At 44.6% G+C, this 11,667-nt stretch overlaps 1 protein-coding gene across 1 annotated transcript in view; it reads right to left on the reverse strand.

The window, feature by feature from the left end:
• The window catches only part of LOC143787637 (coagulation factor XIII B chain-like), a 574,339-nt gene extending 563,008 nt beyond the window's left edge, over positions 1-11,331 (reverse strand). Inside the window, exon 1 of the mRNA XM_077276562.1 lies at positions 11,186-11,331. Within this exon, the coding sequence (XP_077132677.1) occupies positions 11,186-11,261 (76 nt within the window). The 5' untranslated portion in view covers positions 11,262-11,331. The remainder of the gene's footprint in view (positions 1-11,185) is intronic.
• Between the last annotated feature and the right edge of the window lie 336 nt (positions 11,332-11,667).

Consider the following 11,667-nt stretch of genomic DNA (forward strand, 5'->3'; position numbering starts at 1 on the left):
ATTAGAGATGAGTGAACCTTTCAAGGTGTGATTCTCTTCGATTTGCCAGACTCTTAGACATTCACCGAACATGGTTGCTGAACATACCCGAACCCCATTAGATTCAATGGGAGGCAAAACCAATCATATGCACAACGCCAAGAAGGCTGACGAAAAGCTTCCCAAACAGCTATAATTAAAGGTAGACACCATGAACACAGGCATCAATTGACTCACAGTAGAAATGTACAAATGCCAAAGCAGCAGTCAGCCAAAGCATGAGGTATCAGGGCATTTACAACTTGGAATTGAAGTTTTAATGAGGAACTGGCCTTTAAGGGAGCAGTGTAAGCTTTCTTAGCTGGCAGACCTGATACCTCGCAGCACTTCCATTTTTTTTTTTTATTACAGCCGCTCTCAGATCACACAGACATCAGTTTCATGCTGCACTATTGGTAGAAAAATGTAAGAAAAGTAACACAGGTAGTTGACTGAAAGTGAGTGCAGACCTTCGTGTCTGGGAGCCATACTTATACAGGCAACCCACCAGATGGACATCAAACTTGTAGTCTCCACATTGCAAAAAATAAATGTCACAGACTTTTGCACCATGGATCTAACATTGGCAAGGGACACCAGTATAGGCTTGATATGATGGGTGCCCTGTTACCTCATGCAATAGCTCAATTTGTTTTTCCCAGCTAGACTAAGGTGTCACAAATATCAGCTTGGTAGAGCACCAATGTTAGAAAAATGTAAGGATAGTAAAACTGGTAGTTGACTAAAAGTAATTGCAGACCTGACGGTCTGGGAGCCAAACTGCAATAGGTACCACAGATGAAGGAGACCCAACTTGGAGTACAAATATTTTCCAAAATTAGGGGGAGGTAACAGGAAATGTGGCATCAATTCACCTACAGTATAAATTTGATAATAGCACAGCAGAACTCAGCCATGTACCATGAATGAGGTATCAGGGTCTGGGCCAGCATTTATAGCTTTGAATTGAAGTTTCATTTAAGACATGATGGCTAAGGGAGTGGTGTAAGACTTCTTACCTGGGAGCCCTGATACATCATTCAACACCAAAAATTGTGTGAAGCGACTCAAAGAAATTGCTTATGCCACTTATGCTGCTGATGCTGCTAATGTTTTGGCAATGACGCTGTAACATTGCCAGGGTGGGGCATCTACAACTGGGATGCCTTGGTGAAAACCACTCTTAATATTGTCTACAAGAGTGTTTCGATACTCCAGCATGCACCCATCCTAGGGGGAAGCAGGTGGCTAAATTTACTCTTGTACTTTGGATCTAACAGATTGTCAACCCATTAGTCAGCACTATTTCTTATCCTAAGGATACGGGCATCGTGCTAAAGACGGTGCAGCAAGTATGCGCTCATGTGTCTGGCGCTTCCATGATGTCAAAGTCCATGCTGTGTTGGTATCAGGGTAACAATCAAGGCTGATTCCTCCATACCAACTAGGGACAACAGTGAGCATATCATTGTCCTCTTCAGTTCCTGACAGTTGCTTGTCCATCACTTCATCCTCATCAATTTTTTCTTCGGCTCCTGCATCTTCACTAACAGTTTGTCTGGTATCATGATCCCCTCCTTGATCACGGTAATCCACCCTCCCATGGTACCTGCCTGTGCTACAGCAGTACTGAAATTTGAGATATTGTTATCCCTTCGTATCCTCCTCTGCTTCTAACTCTTCCTCTGGGACCATCACCTCCTCACACAGACTATTCATAGTGTGCTCCAGCATGTAGATGACCGAAATAGTGATGGTGATCGTGGCATTGTCAGCGCTAACCATGTTTGTAGTAATTTCAAAACGGTGCAGAGGTCCTTCAACTGTGCCCGCTCCACAAGTGCGATTTTCACCATGTCCAGGCACAGGCTATGCAAAAGGACACACTGCACCAGGGCTCGTCGCTGCTGCCACAGCTGCTGCAACATGTGCAGAGTGGAATTCCACCATGTCAGCACATCGCTAATCAAAGGGTTAACTGGTAGGCCAAAGGACCTCTGTAGCAATGCAAGTGGATGACCTGTGGGGTATGATCATAGGAAGTGAGCACACAGTGACTGTGCTTTCAGTAGCAGCGCATCCAGTCTGGGACAGTGGCTGAGAAATTGCTGTACCATCAGGTTGAGGATGTGAGCCATGCAAGGCACGTGTGTGACATTTCCACAGGATAGACTGCCACCAGGTGTGCACCATTATCGCACAAGGCCTTCCCTGTTCCTTATCCTCCTCATAATCACCCAATCCGTGTTGAGAAAACGAGATGAGGTTGGGCTGTGTAGCATCATCCAGTAAAGTTTCTTGCTCCATCTCAACTTGCTCTATTGGCAGAGCCTCCTCTTTAATTGTGAGTAGCGAGCGTTTCAGTAGAAGCAAGATGGTGATGTTAATGATGTCATCATCGACGCTCTCCATCTTCAACTAGTCCTTAACATTTTGGAGAAAGGCACAACTGTCAGACACCCATGCCCACTCCTCAACTCATATGTGCGAAGGCTGACAGGAATGTTGACGGCATTGTGTAGCTAGTATTCAACCATGGCCCTCTGCAGCTCACGAAGATTAAACATAAAATCATTTCACAGTTAAGACAGACTGGTTTTTCAAAAAAACAATGAAGTGAGACATTTATTCATGGTCATACTGGCCCACAGGAGAATCGAGGGATTCTCTGGTGGGCCCAGGCACTGACACCTGATGGCATACTGGCCAGCAGCTGTCTAAGGCCCTCACTGCTCTAAGGGCGCCCAGCCAGTTGCTATGGGGCCCCTGAGTCAAGGGGGCCCACCCTGTGCCAGTGGATCAGTAGCGGATGACAGGAAGCCACGCCTGTCCCCGCTGCTAAAGAGAAATGAATATTCACTTTTCTCCACGCCCCCATGGGCATAGAGAGGAGTAAATGCCATTTCACTTTAATAGCGGCATAAGCCTCAGGCTGCAGCTAACACTGCCCGTATGTAAAGCCCCACCACCACCGTACCACTCTCTCACACTCACACACAAACCACCGCATCGCTTCAAATACACACAAGCACGGAGACAGACACAGCACCACCCACATCTCGCAGCACATCCCAGCGTCCTGCTTCCTGCCCAGCGCTTCCTGTCTGAGACAGCGCAGCTGGATGATGTCATCATTCAGCATGTGGCTGTTTCAGACAGAAAGCTGCCGGTGAGGAAGAGGCTGCCGGGATGTGCTGCGAGAGGTGAGTGGTGCTGTGTGTCTGTCTGCATGCATGTGTGTATGTGGTGTAATGCGGTGCTTTGTGTGAGTGTGAGAGAGTGGTGCCATGGTGTGTGCATATGTGGTGTGGTGCTTTGTGTGTGTTTTTGTGTGTGAGTGAGAAAGTGGTGCAGTGCTGTGTGTGTGTGTATTGGAGATGTGTGTCAGGGCTCTAAACATTTTTTATTACCTCTTGTGCATTACTGCCCTTTTCCAAGATGGCGTCTTTGGTCTCATGTGCACTGTGTCTTCCTGCTATAAAACTCCAACCCAGCCTTCAGTCTGTGCTAGAGTATTCTTCGTTGCATCCAGCTCCTGACCCTGGTGACTCCCTGGCTATATACCTGCTCCTGTGAACCTGTGTGGTGATCCTGCTACTCTGCTCTGAGTTCCTGCTGCATACACCAGTTTCCAGTAATCCTCCTTCATCTGCTGCTCGTGTTTACTTCCATCTGCATTTGCTGGACATGTAAGCTGTTGCTGCTCTGTAAAAACCTGAGACTATTACCCAGGCCTCCCTGGTTGAGCTAAGATATTATTTGAACTGCCTTATAAGTATATCTAGCTGTGTTTGGACTAAAACAAGGACTTATTTGTGTCAAGTATCCCCAAGAATAATTGTGCTTCATAGACTTTCTGCGTGATTGCATTTTCCTCTGAAGTTTGCTATAGACTGCTAAGCTGTGTTTAATATTTACACCAAGTGTTGTGGACTTGAGTTTCTCTCTGCACCTGTTTGAATCACCGTGTGATAATATAGACTACCACTTATAAAACTGTGTCCTGTAGTTGTCTTGTTCCACACAAAGAGTCTCCTGAGTAATCCCCTATAATTATTACAGGATACTCTAGCCCCAAAAGAGGAGACTGCTGGAACAATGACTGCAGAGAGCAGATTAGAGCAGGTGTTTTCCATAATTAGTTCACTGCAGAAAGATGTGGAAGGTCTGCATTGAAGTTTGGAAGCTTTGAACACAATCAACAAGTGTTTGGACAGACTTTGCAGGACTTAAGCACCCGCATGGCAGCCCAGGAAAACAAACTTGCTGGCATAGAGTCCCAGTATGGACGGGCTTTTCAGGACATAAGCACGCAAATAGCTGCACAAGCGACTTTTCCCTCTGGACAACTGCCACCAGCTAGCCCACCTAAGTTGCCCCCATTCAGATTTAATGGTGATCGTGACAAATTTGGTGGCTTTGTGAATCAATGTATGCTATATTTTGATGTGCATGCTGACCGTTTTCCTAATGATAGATCCAGAGTATTGTGTGTAATAATGCTGCTGACCGCACGAGCGCTTGCCTGGGCGAATCCAATGATTGAGTCTCGTGACCCATGGTTAAATAACTTGGATGATTTCTTGGCCGCTATGGCATTAATGTTTGATGACCCTAATCGCCGTGCATCCGCTGAATCTGTTTTATTGTCTTTACGCCAGGCTAAACTTTCCGTTATTGAGTATGCTACTGAATTCAGGAGATTAGCGGTAGATACCAATTTGGACAGTTATGCACAATTGCCTATTTTTAAAAGGAGTCTGTCTAGTATTGTAAAAGATGAACTAGCTCGCTCTGAGTCACCACAAGAGCTAGAGACATTTATACAGCATTGTGTGCGCATAGAAATTCGCCTTACTGAGCTTAGGCAGGAGAAGTTTGCAGCATATAACCGTATTTCTAACTTTTCCCTTCCTTCCAAAGAGCTTGCAGGTAAAACATATCGGAAGGAGGAGGCGGTGCCCATGCAAATTGATTCCGTTCAAAGGCATGAGATCAATGAGCGCTGGGAGCATCGCCTTCGTGAAAGTCTATGTTTCTACTGCGGCCAGTCTGACCACTTCTTGATAAATTGTCCTAAGTGTCCTAGACGGCCTAACAAGGTGCTAGCATCACAACTGTGATGATGAATCTGACATCTCTGAATGTAGCCAGCCTTTAAACGCTGTATTCCATTCACTTTCTATGACTTCACCCCCCAAGGAGCTTAAGGAAAATAACTCTCACTGTTCTCTCCCTATTAAGATCCTGTGTTCAGGACAGTGGATTTCCAGTGCAGCTATGATTCTCTCTGGTGCAGGTGGCAATTTCATGGATATTGCATTTGCCAAGGAACATGGTATTGAAATTCAGCAAAGAGCCTCTCCAATTACCATGGAAACAGTGGATGGGTCACCTTTAATCTCTGGGCCTGTGGATCAGGAGACCGTACGCCTTGAAATTTTGTTGGAGCCTAATCATCAGGAGCAACTTTCTTTCTTGCTAATTTCTTCTCTTCATTTTCCTGTGATTTTAGGCATTCCCTGGTTGTGTTCTCAGAACCCAATTATCAACTGGGAGACCAAGGAGATTACCTTTCCAACAAGGAGCAACTCAGCGTTAACAGAAGCTGTCCCTGAGTCCACTGCTACGGAACCACATATACAGGTATTTTCTTTACCTCCAGCATATAAAGAGTTCTCTGACATCTGTGACAAGAAGATTGCAGATCAGCTTCCTACACACAGGCATTATGACTGTCCCATTGAGCTGCTTCCTGGGGCAGCTATTCCTTTTGGTAACGTATACTCTTTGGCGGCACCTGAGCTTCAAGCCTTAAAGGAGTATATTGATGAAAATCTGGCCAAAGGCTTCATACTTCCTTCTTCCTCACCAGCAGGGGCACCTATATTTTTTGTAAAAAAGAAGGATGGGACCCTGAGACCCTGTGTTGACTATCGGGAACTCAATAAGGTAACCGTACGAAACCGTTACCCTTTGCCTCTGATTCCCGAATTACTGGAAAGAGTCCGCCATGCTAAGGTGTTCTCTAAACTGGATCTTCGTGGGGTTTATAATTTGGTGCGTATTCATCCAGGAGATGAGTGGAAGACCGCATTCAGATGCCTGTATGGACACTTTGAATATCTTGTGATGCCCTTCGGGCTTTGTAACGCCCCTGCAATGTTTCAACATCTTGCTAATGACATTTTCAGAGATTTGTTGGACCAGTTTGTGGTGATCTATTTGGACGATATACTAATCTTTTCTGACTCTTTACAGGAACATGAAGAACATGTCAAAACTGTTTTAAGACGTCTGAAAGAGAACCATCTGTATATTAAGCCGGAGAAATGTGAGTTCCATCGTTCTGAAATACAGTTCTTAGGTTATATCATCTCTCCCCAGGGGCTGAACATGGAATCTGGTAAGATTCAGGCTATCCTTGACTGGCCGGTACCCAAGAACGTTAAGGAGGTCCAACGTTTTATTGGTTTTGCAAATTTCTACAGACGCTTCATTCGAAATTTTTCTGATATTGTCTGTCCCATTTCTTCCTTGACAAAGAAGGAAAAGCCCTTTAAGTGGTCATCCCAGGCTCAAGAAGCTTTTGATCGGCTTAAGATCTGTTTCACATCTGCACCGCTGTTGATACACCCAGATCCAACACTTTCTTTCATTGTGGAGGTGGACGCTTCTGATAATGCTTTGGGGGCTATTCTCTCCCAAAGAACTGGAGAGAAGGGTCTGCTACATCCTTGTGCTTTCTTTTCCCGTAGACTAACCTCAGCAGAGAAGAATTATGACGTGGGAGACAAGGAATTGCTGGCTATTATTGCGGCTTTCAAAGAATGGAGGCATCTTCTGCAAGGAGCTGCACAACAGATCATAGTGCTAACTGACCACCGCAATTTAGAGTTCCTTAGATCCGCTAGATGTCTTTCTCCTTGTCAGGCTCGTTGGAACTTATTTTTAAATCAATTTAACTTTGTTATCTTGTACCGTCCAGGTTCTCGTAATGGGAAGGCTGATGCTTTATCCCAAATCCATGCTGCGGATAATGTACCTGGAGCCCCGTCCAAGACCATTCTATCTGATGCCAATTTCATCAGATTTATCCACGATCAGGACTTGTGGAAGGAGTGCAGGGAGGCCTATGATGGTGATGTATTTCTGGCCAACCCACCTGTGGATATTAATCTTGTCTTTAAGGGTGGCATGTGGTTCAGAGGTTGACGTATCTACGTCCCTGAGGTCGTTTGTCTGCAGATCCTCAAGTTGGTACATGATTCCAAGTTGGCAGGTCACAGGGGTATTCAGAAGACACAAGAGTTCCTGAGCCGATTCTTCTGGCAGCCAACTTGCCTGAAGGATACCAAGGACTATGTTCTCTCTTGCGAGGTATGTGCTCGTTACAAGACTCCTCCTGTGGCACCTACGGGTCTTCTACAACCATTACCTGTTCCGTCCCGCCCTTGGGGGTCTATATCAATGGACTTTATTGTGGAGCTGCCTACATCGGGGGGCATGAATACAATCATGGTGGTAGTTGATCGCCTGACTAAAGCTGCTAATTTTGTTCCGTGCACCGGCCTCCCCTCAGCTAAAGATACAGTGAGCTTGGTTATACAGAATGTCTTTCGGTTGCAGGGGTTCCGGATGAGATCATCTCTGACCGTGGAGTACAGTTCACTTCAAAATTCTGGAAGGGGTTTTGCTCTGCACTCAATATTAATGTCTGTCTCTCTTCAGCTTACCATACCCAGACAAATGGTCAGACTGAGCATACCAACCAGACGCTGGAACAATATCTAAGATGCTATGTCAGCCATCTCCAGGATGATTGGTTGGAGTAGCTGCCGTTAGCCGAATTTTCATATAACAATTCTCACAGCGCCTTCACTAAATTTACACCTTTCTTTGCCAATCTGGGTTATCATCCGTGTATCTTACCTAGGTCTCCAATTAATTCTCTGGTTCTGGCAGTGGAGGAAAGGCTGACTGCAATGAGGCAAAATCTGGAGGTTCTGAAGGAATCCCTGACCACAGCTCAAGATCGGCTGATAGATTCCGTAAACCTGCACCCATGTTCAAGGTAGGAGATTCTGTATGGTTAGCAACTAAGAATCTGAGTGTTAAACGTTCCTTCACAAAAACTTGGACAGAAATTCATTGGCCCTTTCAAGATCAACGGTATTGTGAGCTCTGTGGCCTGCCGGCTGAAGCTGCCTAGGACTATGAAGGTACATCCAGTTTTTCATGAATCTTTACTAAAGCCTGTATCTCCTAATACCTTCCAGGGACGTGTTGTGCCACCTCCGCAGCCTGTGGTGATTGATGGGCAAGAACAATTTGTGGTGGAGGAAATTGTTGATTCCAGGATTCGCAGGAATCGGCTCCAGTATCTGATAAGATGGCAGGGATATCCCCCTGAGGAAGACTCTTGGAAACCTGTGGAAAACATCAATGCCCAACAGAAGATTTCTTGTTTTCATCAGAGATTCCTTGAGAAACCAGGTCCAGGATCATCCTGAGGCCGCTTCTAAGGAGGGAGTAATGTCAGGACTCTGAACATTTTTTATTACTTTTTGTGCATTACTGCCCTTTTCCAAGATGGCGTCTTTGGTCTCATGTGCACTGTGTCTTCCTGCTATAAAACTCCACCCCAGCCTTCAGTCTGTGCTAGAGTATTCTGCCTTGCATCCAGCTCCTGACCCTGTTGACTCCCTGGCTATATACCTGCTCCTGTGAACCTGTGTGGTGATCCTGCTACTCTGCTCTGAGTTCCTGCTGCATACACCAGTTTCCAGCAATCCTCCTTCATCTGCTGCTCGTGTTTACTTCCATCTGCATTTGCTGGACATGTAAGCTGTTGCTGCTCTGCAAAAACCTGAGACAATTACCCAGGCCTCCCTGGTTGAGCTAAGATATTATTTGAACTGCCTTATAAGCATATCTATCTGTGTTTGGACTAAAACAAGGACTTATTCGTGTCGAGTATCCTCAAGAATAATTGTGCTTCATAGACTTTCTGTGTGATTGCATTTTCCTCTGAAGTTTCCTATAGACTGCTAAACTGCGTTTAATATTTACACCAAGTGTTGTGGACTTGAGTTTCTCTCTGCACCTGTTGGAATCACCGTGTGATAATATAGACTTTACCACTTAAAAAACTGTGTCCTGTAGTTGTCTTGTTCCACGCAAAGAGTCTCCTGAGTTATCCCCTATAATTATTACAATTTGTGTATTGTAGATTTGCAATGATGGGGTGGTGGGGATGGATGATGGGGGTGGTGGGGAAGGAGGCAATGATGGAGGTGGTGAAATGGGCAATGATGGGGTGGTGGGGAAGAAGGAAATGATGATTGTGGTGGAAAGGACAATGCTGGTGGTGGGGAGGCAATGATGGAGATGTTGAAATGGGCAATGATGGGGGCATTGGTGGGGAGAAAGTAATGATGGTTGTAGTGTAAAGGATAATGATGCTAGGGTGGTAAAGACAATGGTGGTGATGGAATGGGCAGTGATGGAGGTTGTGGGGAGAAGGCAATGATGGAGGTGGTGGAAAGGGCAATGATAGGGGTAGTGGGGGAGAAGGTAATGATGGAGGTGGAAGGGGAGAACAATGATGGAGGTGGAGACGGGCTGTATTATACCCTATGAGGGGGCTGCACTATACTTTATGAGGGGGCTACATTTTATTCTGTGGGGGACTGCTTTATTTTCTCAGGGGACTACATTATATTCTGGGGCTACATCATACTATATGAGGGGGCTACAGTATACTCTATGGGGGGCTACATTATATTCTGTGGTGGGACTGCATTATGAATTCTGGGGACTACATTATATTCTAGGGGGCTACATCATACTATACTAGGGGGCAGCATTACGCCCTATGAGGAGGCTGCAGCATACTCTATGAGGGGTGGCATTATACTATATGAGGGGGGCTGCATTATACCCTATGAGGGTACTACATTATATTCTATGTTGGGGACTGTATTATACCTTATGAGGGGGTTAAATTATATTTTGTCTGGTGCTGCATTATATTCTATGAGGTGGGCTGCATTATATTATATGAGGGGCTGCATTATATTCTAAGAGAGGGGGCTGCATTATATTCTTTGAGGGGGGCTACATTATTTTATGAGGGGGCTGCATTATATTCTATGAGGGAGGCTATATTATATTCTATGAGGGAGGCTACATTATATTCTATGAGGGGGGCTACATTATATTCTATGAGGGGGCTGCATTATATTCTAAGAGAGGGGGCTGTATTATATTCTTTGAGGGGGCTACATTATTTTATGAGGGGGCTGCATTATATTCTATGAGGGAGGCTACATTATATTCTATGAGGGAGGCTGCATTATACAGTATTCTTTGAGGGAGGCTACATTATATTCTATGAGGGAGGCTACATTATATTCTATGAGGGGGCTACATTATATTCTATGAGGAGGGCTGCATTATATTCTAAGAGAGGGGGCTGTATTATATTCTTTGAGGGGCTACATTATTTTATGAAGGGGCTGCATGATATTCTATGAGGGAGGCTACATTATATTCTATGAGGGGGGAAACATTATATTCTATAAGAGAGGCTACATTATATTCTATGACGGGGCTACATTATATTTTATGAGGGGGGTTGCATTATATTCTATGAGAGGGGGCTGCATTATATTCTTTGAGGGGGGCTACATTATTTTATGAGGGGAGCTGCATTATATTCTATGAGGGAGGCTACATTATATTCTATGAGGGAGGCTACAATATTTTCTATGAGGGAGGCTACAATATATTCTATGAGGGGGGCTACATTATATTCCATGAGGGGCTACATTATATTCTATGAGGGAGGCTACATTATATTCTATGAGGGAAGCTACATTATATTCCATGAGGGGGGCTGCATTATATTCCGTGATGGGGCTGCATTATATTCTATGAGGGGGCTACATTATATTCTATGAGGGGGGCTGCATTATATTCTATGAGAGGGGTTCTGCATTATATTCTATGAGGGGGCTACATTATACATTTCTCAAAAAATGCTGCATATGAAAGAAAGTACCTTCATATTTCTTTGTATTCTATCTTTCTAAATATATAATCAACAGAAACGTGTGAAGGAGGACTTGTACAAAAACTCAGAAAAAATTAAATGATGTCTTACCATTCTTCGACTTTGGAGCTGCAAGACAGGTAACAACTGCAGTTAGAAACAGAATAAAGAATCCTAGTAAAGACATCCTGTGATACTCAGAGAAGAGCTGGTATGTCCTCAGCGACCTGCTTTTCTCGCAGGACTAAACACACTAAAATTGAGAATTTATCGCTAAATAAATTGTCCTTGATTCTTACTGGAACTACTGGATCCCATCCAGTAACTGATGTTTAAAGAGGAGAAAAGTAAATAAGGTACTCAGCATTTCTGTTGAAATCATTTGGGTAATGTTTAAGCAAAGGTCATATTTCATATGCACTATATGAGGTTGAATATTTACACAAAGTTGAAAAGGAGTAGAAATTTTGCCAATCAGAGGTATGACAGACCCACCCATCCACCCATACTAGATAGAAGGATGGATGGGGTTCAGTCATACCACTTATCAGTTCTCAGTGTTTGAGGGAAGGGTTCTCTCTTCCTTGGACCAT

Source organism: Ranitomeya variabilis, chromosome 8 (assembly GCF_051348905.1).
Source record: "Ranitomeya variabilis isolate aRanVar5 chromosome 8, aRanVar5.hap1, whole genome shotgun sequence".
NCBI classification, from domain to species: Eukaryota; Metazoa; Chordata; class Amphibia; order Anura; family Dendrobatidae; genus Ranitomeya; species Ranitomeya variabilis.